The 20,130-nt window shown below is 38.5% G+C and overlaps 3 protein-coding genes across 3 annotated transcripts; 2 read left to right on the forward strand and 1 right to left on the reverse strand.

The window, feature by feature from the left end:
* Positions 1–440: 440 nt before the first annotated feature.
* LOC107866744 (chlorophyll a-b binding protein 7, chloroplastic) lies at positions 441–12,180 on the forward strand. Its single transcript, XM_016712701.2, has 6 exons — positions 441–889; positions 958–1,124; positions 1,296–1,442; positions 1,897–2,029; positions 3,908–4,000; positions 11,541–12,180. The coding sequence occupies exons 1-6, from the start codon at positions 749–751 to the stop codon at positions 11,841–11,843; spliced, it is 984 nt and encodes a 327-aa protein (XP_016568187.1). The 5' UTR covers positions 441–748; the 3' UTR covers positions 11,844–12,180.
* An 87-nt stretch (positions 12,181–12,267) lies between these two features.
* On the reverse strand, positions 12,268–14,141 carry LOC107866745. The gene is made up of 2 exons (XM_016712702.2): positions 13,085–14,141; positions 12,268–12,933 (listed from the first exon to the last, which is right to left on the reverse strand). Exons 1-2 carry the CDS (start codon positions 13,530–13,532, stop codon positions 12,425–12,427), a joined length of 957 nt encoding a protein of 318 aa, XP_016568188.1. The 5' UTR covers positions 13,533–14,141; the 3' UTR covers positions 12,268–12,424.
* A 1,041-nt stretch (positions 14,142–15,182) lies between these two features.
* Positions 15,183–17,636, forward strand: LOC107866743 (galactan beta-1,4-galactosyltransferase GALS1). The gene is made up of 2 exons (XM_016712699.2): positions 15,183–16,522; positions 17,151–17,636. Exons 1-2 carry the CDS (start codon positions 15,468–15,470, stop codon positions 17,512–17,514), a joined length of 1,419 nt encoding a protein of 472 aa, XP_016568185.1. The 5' UTR covers positions 15,183–15,467; the 3' UTR covers positions 17,515–17,636.
* Positions 17,637–20,130: the final 2,494 nt, after the last annotated feature.

Consider the following 20,130-nt stretch of genomic DNA (forward strand, 5'->3'; position numbering starts at 1 on the left):
TCTAACTCATAGCCACTCAAGTCACATCGCTTATTAAAGTTTGTGAGTAATTTATTGTTTTTCCAAACGTAACTTTAAAATTGGTGAAGTTAAAATTATCAGTTTTACAATATTTTTGAATACACAAAATCTGTAATTTGATAGAATAACTTCAACATTAGTTCGAATATAAAACAAGAACACTATGAAGTATAATAACACCCTCAAAACAAGATCAAAATAATCTTTATGAGAAGTATGTTTTTTTAGAAAATAAGACAAAACAAAAATGATCAAGTCTCCAAATTCACGAAGTGTCCTTAAAAAAATAATTCTTCTCAAATACCCGAGATTACGAAATTTTTCCTTCCAGATTATGCCTCTCATTTATTGCTTCACTTATCAAGTGAAGTAAGTGTTTCTCCGTATATACACTTGAAAGTCACATTTTCCTACAAGAATCAGTAAACTTTCTATTTTAAAATACACTTTTCATAATAGTATTTTTTTAATTTTTCCCTCCATTTACTTTCCTCAATTTTTCGTACATGGAACCTAACAATAATCTAGTGTGCTAACTACTTATACTTATCTAGTTGAATCTAACTTTGTTCTGCTAATTGCGTTTGATTGGTTGTAGGATATTCATCGGGTTGTTATGAATTGCTTTTTGGGTTTTGAGGCTGGGAAGGAACCACGTCAGGATGGGTGTCATTAAGCAGGGAGTCTGAAGAGCTAAGCAGAAAGGACACTGTACGTACTAATCGTCATGACTCTGCTTCAGCATCCATCGTCATCCTCCTCCACTTTCATTGGATCCGATTTCATCCTCCCTGAATACCAAAGGTTTCATCGCAATTCAAGTGTACTGATTAATTCCTTTTCGCGCTACAAGGCTTCATGGCAAGAGGTGTTTGTTTTTGCTTCTCCTCCTGTAACCTGTTTGCGTTTAACTTAAACTAACCAATTTTTCTTCAGCTCGCCGGCGTTTTGGTATTCTCAGCCATTCCTTTCACCGCCGTCAAAGCTATCGCCAACAGTACCTTTGGTGAGACACTCCGTAAACGCTTGGAAGAGAGGAAGAAAGTTGCAGTTGAGAATTCCGCAAAGTTTAAGGCGCTTGCACAAATGGCACGAAACGATAGGTAGGTAATCATGCCCCTTGTTTTCTCTCTTCTCTTTCGTTTCACTCCATGCATTACTGTGTTATATACGAAAATGCTTGTCCGTTCACAATTTTGCTGCATTATACAGTAATGCATATCCTCTCTTGTTTTCACCACTGCACGGAATTCACTATTATGTATTCTTTGCAGTATCTGGTACGGAGAAGATCGCCCCCGCTGGCTTGGTCCAATTTCTTATGACTACCCTGCTTATCTTAATGGGGAGCTACCCGGGGACTATGGATTTGATATATGGGGGTTGAGCAAGGATCCCGTGGCCCTTCAAAAGTACTTCAAGTATGAATTAAATTTCGCTTCTTTTAGCTAGTTCAAAATTGCTTTTGTTCCGACTAGATAATGGTGATATTGTATTTTATCTAACAAATGCAACACCTCTTATGCTTCTTTAGCACATGTATGTATCTTTTTAAAGACTGGAGCTTCCCATAAAAGAAATAAACAAAGTGAACGCTTTCAATGGCCTATTGAGAAATAAACCACTAGGTGATTGGTGACATATTGTCTGTGTTTCCATGCATAGACATGAAAGTTGCTCTACTGCAAGACATGTTTGGGATGAGAGCTTAAACATTCCCGCATGGATTTTCAGAGATCGCATTGTGTAATCTTTTGGGGAACTCTTGGAATTCTCAAAATAGCAACAAACACACACTCATACAAACTATTTGTTCATAGACCACACAGAAGCTCTGAATTCGGACTTATTTCAGTTGTCATGGTTACTTCACAGTTATGAGATTTTGCACGGCCGTTGGTCTATGCTGGCTGCTCTTGGTGCTTTGATTCCAGAACTTTTAGACCTGACAGGACTTTTTCAGTTTGTGGAACCTGTTTGGTGGCGAGTGGGCTATTCAAAGCTTAAGGTTGGTATCTTTCATGTATGCGCTGTTGCTAGACTTTCCGTGGTTAATATGTGATGCTACCTTCGCTATTAATATTATGAGTTCCAAAAAATCCCATGCTTGAGCTTTCCCCTGCTAAATCAAGGGACCAAATGTGATGCAAAGTATACTTCTAGTAGTTGTAACATTTTTACACGATTTCAAGCTATGAAACAATTGTTTAGATTCTTTATTTGTCTTTTCCCCAAACCTTTAGGCGTTCCTTGTATTTGATGCACTCAGATTTAGCTGGTATCTTGGAGTTTTTAGCTAAGTTAGCGGCCACTGCTGATTTCTTCACCAGAAGGGTATATAAACAAGTTTCCTGGGAGTCCAATCTTTTTTTTTTGTTGGTACTTGTTGACATGGTTTATTCAAATCTGTAAGTGCAAATAGCCTTTGAAGGATTTGTTCAAGTAGAGCAGAATGGATATATAAGGGATTCATACGACAAACCCTGGCTATTTTGGGGTTGCAGCATAGTAATTGATTTTGTCCTTTGAAGGGAATGAGACTCTTTAGTTACTTGAAGTATATATTAATCTGTTTCAGATAGTTCTGATACTTAGGAGGGGCAATATCTGGATTGTATAACAATAAAGAAGGGATTAGTGTTGAAAACCTCATTAATTGATGTGAATAAGATGGAAAAGAAGCAGTAGACAAAAAGATGAAGTAGCTGCCGCAGTTGCGAGAATACTAGGGAGGAAAAGGAAGAAATGTTCGTAGAAGGAGATCAGAGGAGGATCGCAAGGCAAGGAACTGAAAGAGGTGGAGGTGGAAAACAACATAAGGGTTGTCATATTTGTAGAAGTATAAGTGGCTGGCAGCGGAAGAGAGAAAATAAAAGGGGAAAAGAAGAGGAAAAGTTAAGGTAGAGAGATGAGAAATCACATCTGGGATGGAAAGCAATGCCAGATACCTGGCGGTGTGCAATAGTGTAAATACTGCAAAAGGAATTCCAGGAAGAGGATGTTTGAGAAGTTAGAGAAAGAAGGGGAATCGAGCTAGTTTGAAATAGATGACGACGAGGAACAAAGAAGAAGAAGCAGCAGTCGAAAGAACAATGAGAAGGGTGCCAGAAGTAGAGAAGAGGATGAGAGGAAGAAGAACTTGATTAGCGACCAGGGGGAAAAAGACTATAGAAGAGGATACGAGTCTGGTGGGAAGAGATGGAGAGTATCAGAAACCTAACAGTGGAGAAAGATAACAAAAGGCACTTAATTCCTTAAAATTTAACTTACTGAATATAAAGTTTCTATATCACAAAAGTAGTGAAACTGTGATGGGGTTTTCCATTGTAAAATTACTACAAAGAAGAGATAGATTGTGGTTGTGTCTAGACTTGTCTGAGGTGTGTCATACTTGGACCCTTGTCTGTTGACCCAAACAACTCATTTCGACTGTGCAAGTAGTGAGAATCAGATGACTAGATAATGCAACAAGTTAGATAATTACTAGAGTAACATACTCCAAAAGTAAATGTCTTCCAACTATTTCTACGAAATGGATTTGTTTTATGATGAGACAAAGTTCCATTAGAATTCTATTTCTTGGCAAAATTATTTTCCAAGGTTTCCTTGTAAACAGGTTTCCGAGTAAATATAATTTGGATTGATCCCACAACAGTTTTGTTATAGAAAATTTCACTTAAATTCTGGTATGATTTTCTCTTGAATTTTTTTTCTTGGAATTCAGTGTTTAACATGCAAGTGTTCCTTTCAATTGTTAATTTGTATCACCCACCTTCTTCATATTCTTATCAAAGTGATGACCTCCTAATGACCTTATGAATTCAGTTTCCAGCGCTTATTGCAGGTGTCTTTTCTCTCTTATTTGTTTCTCTCCATTTTTTTCCAGGGAGATACACTTGACTACCTAGGGATCCCTGGACTCCATTTTGCTGGAAGTCAAGGAGTCATTGTCATAGCCATTTGCCAAGCCCTTTTGATGGTGAGTTTAAACACTTGCTCTCTATGTATATTTCTAGTAACTATTCAAATGCCTAATGCATTGAGTGCGACACTTTCTCGTTACTTGAATTCTTCATGTAAAAGGTGCAATCTATCTACTTCAATGCACTCATTGTGTGAAAAAGGTAGGCATTTTGCAGTCACGGAGATGGTTGAGAGTATAATGAATCTATGAGCCGAAGGTAATCTAAGCTTTTAGCTCATGATAGAGTTTTCCAAGATTAAGATAGTAACCTTATACATCAAACTCTTTCTAGAAAGAGAACTACAATGCAGTTTTATGTTCAAATTGTTGGGTTCTATATGTGTGTTGAATGGAAAATGGAGAAATAAAGTGGAAGAGAAAAATTGAGTTTACACCAAAAATGGAAAGTGTACTCAAAATTGACAAGTTTACTCTTTCTCCCACATTGGTGGAAGAAGAGAACTTGAGAGTGTTTATAATGAGAAACGCTTACTCCACATGGCAAGTAAGGCAAGAAATAAATGATGCCTCACGCTGCCGTCGTATTTCGCTCAGCTCGGCTTCGGATTTGGATTTGGATTTGGATTTGGCAAATGATCGATCGATGAGATCTATCTTTTTGGACAAACTTTATTTGAATTTCGAAGAATACCAAGGAAGAATACCAAGGACATGACCCTAGATAGGAAGGTCTGGAGGACGCGAATCAGGGCAGAGGACTAGGGCCAGCCTGAGTCGCTAGTGTAGGGAACTACGTGGTGGGGGTTTATTCCTGTTAGGAGTCCGTGTCCCATGTTTTATTATGAATCTGTGTGTTTTCCTTTGTTTTAGATTACTTATGGGTGCCGTATTTATGTTATGTAATCTTGTAACCTTGTGCTGTGCTTTACTATGTGTTTGTGTGGTACCGCGTGTCTTGAGCCGGGGGTCTATCGGAAACAGCCTTTCTACTTCTTCAGAGGTAGAGGTATGGACTGCGTACATCCTACCCCCCAGACCCCACCAGGTGGGAATACACTGGGTTTGTTGTTGTTGTTGTACCAAGGAAAAAACGCAGTAAATTTTTACTGCAGATTTTCGGAACTCCATATATATATATATATATATACGCAGTAACAGTGGCACTGTTAACTGAATTGCTGCAGTATTTTGAACAGGTGTTTCAGAACTGATGCGTTGGTTTGAAAGGTTGCATTGTTTAAACAAATTGTTGCTTCTGTTACAAAGGGTTGCACTGTTTCAGATTGTTGCTTCAGAAAGTTGTAACTCTTCAATGAAAATACACACTGTTTCATGAAAAGGTGTGTTTCAGCAAATTACTGCAGACTGTTTCAACAATAATAAATACTGCAGCCATGCATTTTTCAGAACAGACACACCTCTAAGTTGAACCGTTGCCACCTTTACAAAGAGGCATCTTTTGGCTATATAAACCTGGTTTCATCCACAGGTTTTGTACAGAAATTTTCAGATTACAAACTTCTTCTTCTTGTCTTAAAAATTCTCTAAGTGTGATCATTCAAACCGTGAGTGTGTTCGAAGAATCTGCCTATTTGAGGTACCGCTATAGTCGGATTGAAGGCCATTTTATCCTGGGAGGAAGATTCCATAACCTCGGGTACAGTGAGGGGAATTATTCCTTAAGGAAAATCCGTGAATTCGGACGACTTCGCCTTAATCATTTCTGTTTCATCTTTATTTTCTGAAAAAATAAATATACCTCTTGGAAAGGTCATTTTGATTTTGTGTTGAGGGTATTTGATACTTCATTGTGTTCTTGTTCATACTTGAACTCGAGTTGAAGTTGTTGCAATATACAGATTCTGCATACCCGAATATATTGTGGAAATAACAATCTTAAGGAATAAGTCTACAGAATCTTTTTTGCTTGTTTTTGGAGATTAAAGCTTAGGCTTTCTACTCCGCTTGAATTTAACTAGTGATTAGAAGACATAAAAAATCTTCATCACAAGTTAAGGTTCACTTGGTTGACGATTTGAAGTAATAAAAACTTCATCGTTAACTAGAAACAAGAAGAAGAGTTTCAAGTTATTTAACTTTATAAATAGTATTCTGAAAAATACTAAGTTTTCTGTCTTGTGGTGACAGGAAAAAATGACAACTGAAAGTCAAATGATGGATGCGACAACGTCTGTGGGGGCAAATAATATTGCCACATTAAGTTGCACAAATGCTCCGCCAACGATGGCACCGGCGGAGAAGCCCGAAAATTTTTCTGGCATTGACTTCAAGCGGTGGCAACAAAAGATGTTCTTTTACCTCACCACTTTATGTCTATAACGGTTCACTAGCGAAGACGCTCCTGAGGTGCTGAGGGAACCTCGGACAAAGACCGCTTCGTTATTGTAGAAGCTTGGAAACATTCGAATTTCCTTTGCAGGAACTATATTCTGAGTGGTCTCCAAGACGATCTCTATAATGTCTATAGTGGAACCAAGACATCAAAGGAACTGTGGGGGGTGCTTGAACGAAAATATAAAACGGAGGATGCGGGAATTAAGAAATTCCTTGTTGCACGGTTTTTGGACTTCAAAATGATTGACAGCAAATCTGTTGTCTCTCAAGTACAGGAGTTGCAAGTCATCATACATGATCTCCTAGCAGAAGATATATTTTTGAAAAATATCGTAGTTGAACAAATTAAAAATGTTCTTAATACTCACATAAACTGTTTTGTAGGTTTAATTGTGAATGATGCTTTCCAAGTAGCAGCGATAGTTGAGAAGCTACCACCTTTGTGGAAAGACTTCAAAAACTACTTAAAGCATAAACGCAAGGAGATGACCGTTGAAGATCTTATCGTCCGACTCCGTATCGAAGAGGACAATAAAGCTGCCGAAAGAAGGTCAAAGGGGAGTTCTACAATTAATGGAGCACATATTGTAGAAGATGGCCAAAACAACTCGAAGAAAAGAAACAAAGTTGAACATGGAAGCAATTAACCCAAGAAAAAGTTCAAGGGAAAATGCTTCAATTGTGGCAAAATTGGCCACAAGTCCACAGATTGTCGAGCTTCGAAGAAAGGCAAGAAAAAAGACCAAGCGAACATGATTGAGTCCAACAAAGAATATGATGATCTGTGTGCTATGTTCACGAAATGCAACTTGGTGGGAAATCCACGCGAATGGTAGATGGATTCTGGTGCCATAAGCCATGTTTGCGCAAACAAAGAGTTGTTCTCGTCATTTGCTCTAGCTCAACTTTGAAGGAAATGATGAATGCTTTACTTTTAAGTTCTGGTTTACCGCAAAACTTATAGGGAGAGGCCATCCTTACGGCCAATCGTATACTCAACAGAGTTCCCCATAGTAAGACACAATCAATTCCTTACGAAAAATGGAAAGGAAGGAAACCTAACTTGAAATATTTCAAAGTGTGGGGGTGTCTAGCGAAGGTTCAAGTTCCTATACCTAAAAGGGTTAAGATAGGACCTAAAACGGTGGACTGCGTGTTCATAGGATATGCTAAAAGTAGTAAAGCATGTCGATTTTTGGTTCATAAATTTGAACATTCAGATATTAGTGAAAATACGGTAATTGAATCAGACAATGCTGAATTCTTTGAAAACATTTACCCGTATAAAATTAGACACGAACAGTCTAGCGAAGTATCTAAACGACCTCGAGATGAACCAAGTGAGAATGTACATAATGAAGAAAATAAAAAACGTAGTACACGTCAAAGAACGTCAACTTCGTTTGGATCGGATTTTGTAACATTTCTCTTAGAAAATGAGCCTCAAACATTTAAAGAAGCGACGTCGACGTCAGACTCATCCTTTTGGAAAGAGGCAGTCAATAGTGAGATTGATTCAATCTTAAACAACCATACATGGGAATTGGTTGACCTTCCTCCCGGTAAAAAGCCTTTAGGTTCTAAATGGATCTTCAAAAGGAAAATGAAGGCGGATGACACTATTGACAAATACGAGGCAAGACTTGTAGTAAAAGGCTTCAAACAGAAGGAAGGCCTTGATTACTTTGATAAATACTCGCCAGTAACAAGGATAACCTCGATTCGAATGTTAATTGCCTTGACGGCGGTATATGATCTTCAAATCCATCAAATGGATGTGAAAACTGCATTCCTAAATGGAGATTTGGAGGAAGAAATTTACATGGAACAACCTGAGGGTTTTGTGGTTCCAGGAAAGGAAAACAAGTTGTGTAAACTTATCAAGTCACTATATGGACTAAAGCAAGCACCAAAACAATGGCATGCGAAGTTTGACCAAACCATGTTGGCAAACGGATTCAAAATAAATGAATATAATAAATGTGTTTATATTAAAGACACTCCAAATCAGCAAGTCATTGTATGTTTATATGTGGATCATATGTTGATCATCAGTAGAGACATTTTTGACAAAATGCAACAAAACAATTGCTCGAGAGCAAGTTTGATATGAAGGACCTTGGAGTTACTGATGTGATCTTAGGTGTAAGAATCCATCGAACTCCACAAGGGTTGGCATTGTCACAGTCTCATTATATCGAAAAGGCACTTGACAAGTTCAAGTATATAGAATTCGGTATTGCCAAGACTCCATTGGATGCGAGCTTTGCACTTCGAAAGAATGAAGGTGAAAGTGATTCGCATTGGAGTATGCAAGAGTATTGGGATGTTTAATGTATATAATGAACTGTACGCGACCAGACATAGCATGCGCTATCAGTAAATTGAGTCGGTACATGAGTAATTCCAACAAAACTCACTGGATGACAATGAAAAGAGTTTTGGGTTATCTTAAATACACTCAAAATTATGCTTTGCATTATAATAAATATCCTGCGGTACTTGAAGGATATAGTGATGCAAATTGGATCACCGGATCGAACGAAAGTAAAAGCCACAAGTGGATATGTATTTACTATCAGTGGAGGAGCAGTCTCTTGGAAATCATCCAAACAGACGTGTATTGCTCGCTCTATAATGGAATCTGAATTTATCGCATTAGATAAAGCCGGTGAAGAAGTAGAATGACTCCGGAATTTCTTGGAAGATATTCCGTATTGGCCCAAGCCTGTGGCACCAGTATGTATACACTGTGATAGCCAAGCGGCAATAGGTAGGGCAGGGAGCATGATGTACAACGGTAAATCTCGTCACATACGACGGAGGCATAATACCGTTAGGGAACTTCTCTCTAGTGGAATTATCACTGTAGACTATGTAAAGTCAAAGAATAATGTGTCGGATCCACTTACAAAAGGCCTATCTAGAGAAGGAGTAGAAAGGACATCCAAGGGAATGGGTTTAAGGCCTAGGACAAGTCAGCATGGCGATAACTCTACCTAGCAGACTGGAGATCTCAAGAGCTAGGTTCAAGGAGATCAAACAAAGTTGTGTCTGACAGGTTCAACATTGTCAATTACCTAATCCATTCTCATGACGTAGACAATGTATAGTAAACAATGATAAGACTTAAGGTGAAAAGCGTTTTAATGATAATCTAAATTTGGCAGATTTGATCAAATAGTTTAATCTATAGGATTGAACGTTTAGAAATCACCTATGTGTGGGCGAAGTGGAAGCTGCTTCAAAGAGAATGTTAGTAAAGGTCTATTTTCTAAGCTCTCATGAAAACCGGGACGTGTTCATGGCTGAAAAGAACAAATCGTATGAACCATAAACGGTAAAAGGCTGATTGTGTGACATGTGTTGTCTAGGTGTACACATTAAAGCTCGACGGTTCAAAGATATCAAATCTACCGATTGACCGAGTGCATCCGATGCATGTTCACTACGGAAAGTTCAAAGGGAAACCCACTTATCCAGATGCAATCAGTCTTTGCTTGATGATCACATACTTGTCCGTAAAAGTTTTATGAAAAATAGCCATTCCCTATTCATGTGGGGGATTGTTGGGTTCTATATGTGCGTTGAATGGAAAATGGAGAAATCAAGTGGAAGAGAAAAATTGAGTTTACACCAAAAATGGAAAGTGTACTCAAAATTGACAAGTTTACTATTTCTCTCACATTGGTGGAAGAAGAGAACTTGAAAGTGTTTATAATGAGAAACACTTACTCCACATGGTAAGTGAGGCAAGAAATAAATGATGCCTCGCGCCGCCGTCGTCTCTCGCTCGGCTCGGCTTCGGATTTGGATTTGGCAAATGATCGATCAATGAGATCTATCTTTTTGGACAAACTTTATTTGAATTCCGAAGAATGCCAAGGAAAAAACGCAGTAAATTTTTACTGCAGATTTTCGGAACTCCATATATATATATATATACGCAGTAACAGTGGCACTGTTAACTGAACTGCTGCAGTATTTCGAACAGGTGTTTCAGAACTGATGCGTTGGTTTGAAAGGTTGCACTGTTTAAACAGATTGTTGCTTCTGTTGCAGAGGGTTGCACTGTTTCAAATTGTTGCTTCAGAAAGTTGCAACTCTTCAACGAAAATACACACTGTTTCATGAAAAGGTGTGTTGTTTCAGCAAATTACTGCAGTCTGTTTCAGCAATAATAAAACTGCAGCCATGCATTTTTCAGAACAGACACACCTCTAAGTTGAACCGTTGCCACCTTTACAAAGAGGCATCTTATGGCTATATAAACCTGGTTTCATCCACAGGTTTTGTACAGAAATTTTCAGATCACAAACTTCTGCTTCTTGTCTAAAAAATTCTCTAAGTGTGATCATTCAAACTGTGAGTGTGTTCGAAGAATCCGCCTATTTGAGGTACCGCTATAGTTGGATTGAAGGCCATTTTATCCTGGGAGGAAGATTCCATAACCTCGGGTACAGTGAGGGGAATTATTCCTTAAGGAAAATTTGTGAATTCGGACGACTTCGCCTTAATCATTTCTGTTTCATCTTTATTTTCTGAAAAAATAAATATACCTCTTGGAAAGGTCATTTTGATTTTGTGTTGAGGGTATTTGATACTTCATTGTGTTCTTGTTCATACTTGAACTCGAGTTGAAGTTGTTGCAATATACAGATTCTGCATACCCGAATATATTGTGGAAATAACACGAATTACATCCATACAGCTAATGCTTGATTGGTTAAATATTATAAATGGAAGGCTGCTTCCTCCTGCCGTTTTTGTCATACTAATTTAATTGTACCGGTCGATCGATGCATCTGGTTGAGAGTGAAGATTCTGTTGGAAACTTTTAATGGTGTATTTAGAGAAAGGCATAAGTTGAAGTTAAGTTCCAATTGAGTGTCTGTTTTTGCGTTCAAGGGTCAGTTACTACTTATTTCTCTTAACATCCTATTGCCTGATGACATATTGAATGCTTGCCGGTGTGCTATAGCTAGTGAACATGTTGAAACAATTCCCATGGAGATAATCTGATGCCTAGAGAAGTGATAGGACAATAAATTCTGTAACTTGTAGTTTGGCCATCTCTACACAAAGGAAACCACTTGTTAGGAACTTAAATTAGGAAATGGCTTTTCTCACACTGGGTATGTTGTTGTTGTTTATGCTTTTTTTCACATGAATTATGGAGATTTTGACTTGATTTCTTCTTTTCTTGAAATTAAGTGTTCTTTCATACTTCTGTTCATAGGTTGGACCAGAATACGCAAGATATTGTGGGATTGAGGCTTTGGAACCCTTAGGAATTTACCTGCCTGGTGATATCAATTATCCTGGTGGTGTTCTTTTTGATCCACTGAATCTCTCTAAAGATCCAATGGCTTTTGAAGAGCTAAAGGTGAAAGAAATAAAAAATGGGCGCCTTGCTATGGTTGCCTGGTTAGGCTTTTATGTCCAAGCGGCTCTTACAGGAAAAGGCCCTGTGCAAAACCTTCTGGAGCATATCTCAGATCCATTCCATAATAACTTGCTATCCACTCTAAAGTCTCTGTAGATATATTAGAGAATTCACTTACCCAAGTTGACAGTGGGGTTCAACCTATGGCGATGCACCCTTCCAGCTGTAATTGTGTCTTATTTATATTTTAAGGATGTAATACGTGAACTTCTAATTTATCTGAAATCTCGTTTGAAAATAATGTTGTATCTAGAAAAGGAGAAGACATCTTGTGCCCAGAAGAATATTCTAGGTTGTGCATACCCAGGGCAATTAACCATAATATGCTCTTGTTTATAATGAGATATAAAAAAGACCAAGTTCTGGAATTATCCAAATAACTTCTGTTTATGATGGAATGTAATTGACAGGGAAACAAGCGTGTTACTTCTTGTTACTTATTATGTGACATGCATCCTTTTTGTAAATATATATAGAAGTTTATTCATTCTGCATCATTTATAAGCTTCAACAAGTTAACTTATTAAACAATTTAAATAGAAATTCTTATGTCCTTTAGAAGAATAAGGAATATTTAAGTTGCATTTTGTCCCACTTTCCTGAGAGGGAAAGAAAATGGAGGGGATTGGAAATATTAATTGGGAGGGAATGGTGCTCCCTGTGCATTGGGACATGCTTCATGCAATGCTTCTTCCGTTACTGCTTCGTCTTCCTCTCCCAATGTTCTGAACCAGAGCTTCTCCGACCCCTTCTCCTAATCCTTCAATAAGACCTCCAATAAATTCAATAACAACCTGGGAAGCAAGACGAGCAGCAGTCCCGAGGACATTGGGCTTTTCAGGAGGCGTGATTCCATATTCTTGGAGCCCATTGATCATGGACTTAGCACACAGTGCATGAAGATGGTAGTCACAAACAGTGCAGCTATACATTCGACCTGATGATCTTTTCTTCTTGCATTCACCACACACCATTCCTGATTGATCATTACCACCACCTGACAAAGTGTTTCCTGGTGGTAAGACTTTTAGTGGGTGCGGATGATTGGGAAATTTAATCCCGGTGGAAAGCATGGCACAACAGGGATGCATCTGGAAATTGCAAGAGTTGACTCTGCATCTATATGTGAATCCTTTGGTGGACTTGCAGCAGACATCACACCTTGGCCACGCTATTCCAGCTTTACCTGATTTGTTTAGGAAAAGAACATATAAAAATTCCGGAGTAGGAAAAACACACCAGAGAACATATGCCAAACAACAACTACATGCATTTGAGCTTGTAGAAGCATATATCTTGCCATAAAATGTACCACTTTGTGTAGGAAACGTGTGTACCTTGTTTGGGTTTAGCATGGAAGACGAGTTGGTGCTGGCCATGGAAAGGATGAGCCTTAAGAGAAGGTGGAGATAAGGCACAGAAGTGATGAAGCTGAAAATCACAATCTTGGCATGCATACCTACGGCCAGTGCCAAACTCTTTGCAGCCTGAACAGGTAAACAGTTCCGGGAGAGTAATCTCCTCAAGCGGGTGCTTTGAGTGAGTGTGATGAACAATGGTTCCATTGTGATTAGCATGATATCCAGCGTGATCATCAGGTGGCTGGAGCGATGTTGGGAACTCTATGTAGGTTGGAGTGGGAGATGGCTGGTTACCACCCTTGGTCTTTGCAGCTGAGAGTGGAGCTTGTCCCAACGAGAACGAAGAGGTATTGTTCAATCTTTTCATTGCTACTAGAGATGTCCCTGATCTCCTCAGGGGTTTTGTGCTGTTTCTGTTCATCATGTTCTAGTTTGGCTCCACAAGCGGAATTCTGAAGAACCTTAATGATATTTGAGTGTGAGCTAGCCCATATATTTATGCTTGCTTTGATGCTTGGCTACAGAGAATTTCATCTAAATTGTCAAGTTAAATTAAATACGGAAACAGTAGGTTGATTGACAACATAAAAGATAATCTAATGACGACGAATCTTGTGAATGAATCATAAAGTTGATGCAACTAATTTGGGATCGAGGCATAATTCTTAATTATTGATTGATTTATCAAGTGAAAACCAAAATGAAGCAATTGCATTTGCTCGATAAAGTCAAAGATTAGCTTTTAAGGATTGCTTTGGTAGTGGACAAGTTTGATTTTTGAGGTTGAAGGAGGCCCCTCTCCCCAGTACCTTTTATTCTCTGCAACAAGAAGCAGCAATATTTTCCAACCAAGCCTGTCTTCTTTTTCTCTTTTTCTCTCTTTTTTACTACACCCCAGTAGACAATGAAAGCCATGGCACGAATCAAAATCACTTTCTGGGAAGATACTTATTCTGGTATAAAGTAGAGGCGTAGAAAATGTATGCCGGGCCATAATCTTATTTTTCTTTTGGGAAATTGCTTAAAAGAGTTTGCCACATCCAATAGGTGGCTTCGTGTAGATTATTATTGATTAAACATAAAGATCTTTGTCCTATTCCAATTTGCATAAAAGCTAAATACTACTACTGTAGATGGTAGATTTTTAACGTTCACCTTCTCTGCTGTCGAATCTATAATTCTATATGATTAATGGTTTACTGTAGTTAGTTGGACTTTGTGTTCCCTATGATACCCCAATTATTGCTAATTCCAATCCTGGATGCTTAACTATAGTCCAGTATATCTGCCATTTCCCCTCCTTATTTTCCACGTTTCACTTTACTTGATCCTTAATTCCTTATACTGAAAGTAGATTTTTCTCTTTACTTCTTCATGTTAGCAAAGTCAAAAGAAATGTATCATTTTTTCCGATACTACTTTTATTATCAAATAGTAACTAAATATAGTATTAGTAATCAAATTTAATAAAATAAACTCATCATGAATATTTTCTTAAGAAAGTTTTAAGTCCGCATAGGCCATATAAAATGATGAAGCAAGAGTACGAAAGATAATGATTGACATTTAACTGCATGTCATATATACTTCCAATATATCTGGACGATGCCTATTTATCCCTTTTCCACTTTGGTTAATTAATAGTGCTATTTTCATTCGAAACTATGTGAATGCCCACAAGGGCCAAAACCGAAGATCTCTATTTATCATCAATGCGAAACCTGCATCTTTTTTGCCTTGACAATGGTTTAGCACGAAGTCTAAAATATTAATTCCGTAATGCATTTTTTTATTGGAGTCGTAGTAGTAGAAGAAGAAAGTGTTTAATTTTTCTTAAATTAGAGTTGGGAATCAATCCATAATTTATCTCTTCTGCACTGGATTAGGCATTCTAGTCTTTGATCAAAGCTTTGTGTTCAATTTATCACACATGCGGATTGAAAATCTTGTTTTGTTTTACAACTTACGAACACAAACACGATATCCAAAATTGAGGGAGTGACTACAAATTGATTCAGTAACATGGATTAAACTAGAAAGATCAGGAAGTACAAAAGAAGACACGTGAATTGGCAATTGGCATTTTATTGATTGACTGAACTGGTGTAAAAAATAAAAATTTCATTACTAGTAGTAATTAATTGGTGAGTTTGTTGTTGGAAATTATTTGGAGATGATAATGGCAGAACTGGTAATAAAGAAAAGATCCAAGTGCATTGTTGTGGGATAAATGTGAGTGACTGCATAGACAACTCAAAGTCTCACATAGTCAATTAAAAGTGTCGGTCCGTAAGACCCTTGTCTTTGCTGTCTCTTCACTCCTTCACTCCACTGTGTCTGTTTTTTCTCAGCTCTTCCAATGGCTAAAGACACAACTAGTACTAGTACTAGCACACTGCTATCTGCCGGAAACACTAAGCCATTGATAGCCACATTGCTTGCCTTCACCCTTGTCATGCTCATATGGAATCTTCAACCTTACTACGATACCATCCTTAATTCACCTGCCTCTCCCACTCCCTCTTCTTCTAAACTCTCCATCACTAGTGACGACCCTAACAAACGAACCTTCCGTACCTACGGCAATGCCGCCTCTCTCTTCGTCCAAATGGGCGCCTATCGCGGCGGTCCCAACACTTTTGCTGTCGTTGGTCTCGCTTCCAAGCCCCTTCACGTCTATGGCCGCCCTTGGTACAAATGTGAGTGGATACCCAACAGCAATGGCAGTGGCAGCTCCCTCAAGGCAAAGGCCTATAGGATACTCCCCGACTGGGGCTACGGCCGTGTCTACACTGTGGTTGTTGTCAACTGCACATTTGCTGTTAATCCTAATCCTGATAATAAAGGAGGGAAGCTCATTCTCTACGCTTACTACGGCGAGTCACCCAAGAGATACGAGAAAATCACGGCATTGGAGGAAGCACCGGGGTCTTACAACGAGTCCAAGTTCAGCCCCCCGTATCCCTACGACTATTTGTATTGCGGTTCCTCCTTGTATGGGAATTTGAGCGCGTCCAGGATGAGGGAGTGGATGGCCTACCACGCCTGGTTTTTTGGACCAAGCTCCCATTTCGTGTTTCATGATGCTGGTGGGGTGTCGCAGGAGGTAAGGGCGGTGCTGGAGCCGTGGATACGTGCTGGTAGAGTCACGCTTCAGGACATAAGGGACCAGGCAGAGTTCGATGGCTACTATTACAACCAGTTTTTGGTGGTGAATGACTGCCTCCATCGCTACCGACATGCTGCCAATTGGACCTTCTACTTCGATGTGGACGAGTACATTTATCTTCCCGATGGCAACACTACTCTCGAATCTGTTTTAAGAGAGTTCTCCAACAATACTCAGTTCACCATTGAGCAAAATGCCATGTCCAGCATGCTCTGCTTGAATGATTCCTCTCAGGACTATTCCAGGTACTCCCAGACTTCTCCACTGAGCTGATTAATAGTCTGCCTAGTTATGCATTTAGTCATTGCTGTTCTTGTTATCCTAATTACTGTTTAAGTGGCGCGCCATTAATTGCTTCCAATTTTATCTCTTAGGCAGCTTGAAGGCATTCGATAAGAGCATTTACTTTTCAGAGCTAATCAGGAACTAAAACTTGGTTGATCTTTTAGTACCTATTAGGTTATTAATAGTTGATACTTGAGGGGCACTTTTCTGCTTCATTGGCCAAATTTAGGGGTTGCTGATCTAAGTTCGGAAGCATCAATGCCTATTTTGTTTGAATTTGAACTTTTCTTTAATACCATGGACGAATGTACGAGTTTCTGAAAATTTCCTTACTCAAATTTTTTGTGGTTACATTTACAATACAAAAGCAGTCAAGTGACGATGCCCTAGCATTGTTCACATAGTCACACGTCAATCGTAGCATATAAGACATATGTTGGTGAAAGAAGAACCGAGCTTTGAACTCTACTATTTTAGGACTGACCATCAAAATCAGCAATGAAATTTAAAATGTTTTACCGTTCTGCCTTCTTCCTTTCATAGTCTTCGTGTGATAACCTTGAGTTGAATTTTTTTTCGTTGTTACAGGCAATGCGGTTTTGAGAAGTTGCTGTTTAGGGACTCGAGGACGAACATTAGGAGAGACCGAAAGTATGCCATACAGGCAAAAAATGCATATGCAACAGGGGTACACATGTCGGAAAATGTAGTAGGAGGAACATTGCACCAGACTGAAACCAAGATCCGCTACTATCATTATCACAACTCCATCACTGTACACGAGGAGCTCTGTCGTGAGCTTGTACCCATGTCCGCTAAGCAGAACATTACCTGGTTCGATAAGCTACCCTATGTATACGATGACAACATGAAGAAACTCGCCCAAACCATCAAGGATTTTGAGCGAAATACTATTAATGCAGCTCCTAACCACCATACCAACAACTCATAGGATCAGTTCATCATATTTATTTACTTCCCCATTCCATAGTACGGTATTAAATCATTTTACCTGATTATAGAGAATTTTACTGATCACCACAATGAAGAGAAGGACCAACCTTGAATTCTAAATCCTGGAATTGGTGCCCAAACTTAATTCTTGCCAGCAAAGCAACACTCCCAACACCTGTGGGGGCTCACCACACTTTGCTTCTACTGGCTCCATTTGGTTAATATCAAATCATTCATTTGTATCCACAAATTGCCAAGTTAGGTCTATTGGTTGATTTGGGAAAAGAGAGTGTCACGACCCAACTTTTCAGGTCATGATGGCGCCTACCGTAACCCACCAGTAGGCAAGCCAACCTGTAGTCCGGAATGGCTAGTAACGGAGTACTTAATAACATAAGAAAAAGAATGCGGAATATATGAGATAAAGATCAATACATAGATAAGTCCCAAAACCTAGTGGTATCAGTACAAGAGCTTCTAAACATAATAAGAGTACAAAAGTGATATATCAAGGAGAAATACACTGATTAAACTTACCTCTGAATACAACTTAGAGGCTAGTCTAATACATAAGAGAGAGATAAGTAATACTCTGAACGTCAGGAGCTCACTCTAAGTCTCCGAATCAGCGCTACTCCACACGATGCACACATCGACGGCGATAACTTGTACTATGATCTGCAGGCTGTAGAGGTGTAGTATGAGTACCAAACGAATGGTACTCAGTAGGCAACTGCCAACTGAGCTCCAAAGATAAAGTAGATATATACAACATATAAACAGAATGGAAACTACAACCAAGAGTCCATAAATCATGTAATAAGTCAATGAGAATAACAAGGGACAACTATCCTATTCATGTCCAAGAGTCTAACATAATAAGACTAAGGAAGTATCAAGGTGAGCTATCTTATTCCAGCTACATTCAATATATGCCAAAGCTATACCGTATATCCCATGTCAATATATAGATAAAGAGCAAAAGAAAGATATATTGTAATATACAAGGCGAAGGAATGACTATACAATATGAACAACGAAGAAAGGGATATCTATATATTATATATTACCAAAATATATATATTACATATAAACAGGAGGTCATCTCAAACATAACCTAGATCGTCATGTTCTCATTTTAAGACCTCCTTATAATACTATCAGGATTTAATACCAACATACTTAGGATTTCTAATCCATATGGCTAGACATAGAATAATCGTGCATAGTAATGTAATCATAAGATAGCAAAGGTTGAAGACATACCTCAATCTCAATGCCGGATCCATGACCAATCTGTCATAAGCCAACCATAATAATGATCATAACCATGATAATAATAATATCAATAACATCGTAAATAACCGGCTATTTCGGACAACCAAATATCTAGCCGAGCCTATGCGTACCCCCACCGCCCCAGACTCAGAAGATTAAATCAACATATCCTAACACAAGGCATATTCTTCGCCCATATCTATGCAACTGTCTCATACCGGCTGATAGACATAGGTGCATATTGGTGATAGGTGATGCGCATGCAGAAATGAATGCAAAATATACCATCAATATCACAATGCATCATAACTGTCCTCATCAGGACCATCATCATCGTCATCAACCTCCGGCCTCACCGGGTATCAATATCATCTCAATAGTATCCTTCGGACTCGAACCGGGTATCAATATTATCACAATATCCTCAGGCCTTGCCGGGTATCAATATCATCTCAATAGTATCCTTCGAACTCGAACCGGGCATCAATATCATCATAATATCCTCCGGTCTTGCCGGGTATCAATATCATCTCAATAGTATCCTCCGGACTCGAACCGGGTATCAATATCATCATAATATCCTCCGGCCTTGCCGGGTATCAATGTATCATCATAACTCTCAACACATAAATATAGGCATATAATAGGTGCACAGATGCAAGCCGATATACTCATAACCGTAAAGATATCTATCTTATCAATACATCCAAATTACTCGTTATTAGCTAACCAACATTTATTATTATTAAACCGCTAGTTCGCTAGTCATCACATAACCTCTTATTATTATCCTAAACATTATCCTTCACATAATCCTTATTCACGGGATAACAACTAACCATTATTCATTTAATAGACAACATCTAACATCTAGTCTAGGTTCATCATTAGACCAAAACCGTCATTTATACACCATTCATTATTATCAGCTATTCATCTTATTTTTGTTAATCATTACTAGACAACACATTATTACTTGTCGCCTAACCATCTTTTATTAAATGACATCATTCATTAACTGACCATCATTAGCTACCATGTTCCAACTAAGCAAGATTCATTAACTAATACATTAGCTTCCTAGCCATCAAGTGCAATAGTTAGCTAATAGACAACTAGTTACCACATAGCTTAACAGTCTAACAAGAAGAAACACCATAAGATCATATTTCGGCTATAATCACATCATTTATAATGATAAATAATCATAAACGTACCAAACCTATGCATGCCATCACCAGTATTCAATCAATGGAATAATAAGCATCATACCGCATCTTCCTCGGTCTCATACTGGAGAGATGTGTATACAAACATATACATATTCATATTCATA

This window comes from Capsicum annuum, chromosome 4, assembly GCF_002878395.1.
Source record: "Capsicum annuum cultivar UCD-10X-F1 chromosome 4, UCD10Xv1.1, whole genome shotgun sequence".
Lineage (NCBI taxonomy): Eukaryota > Viridiplantae > Streptophyta > Magnoliopsida > Solanales > Solanaceae > Capsicum > Capsicum annuum.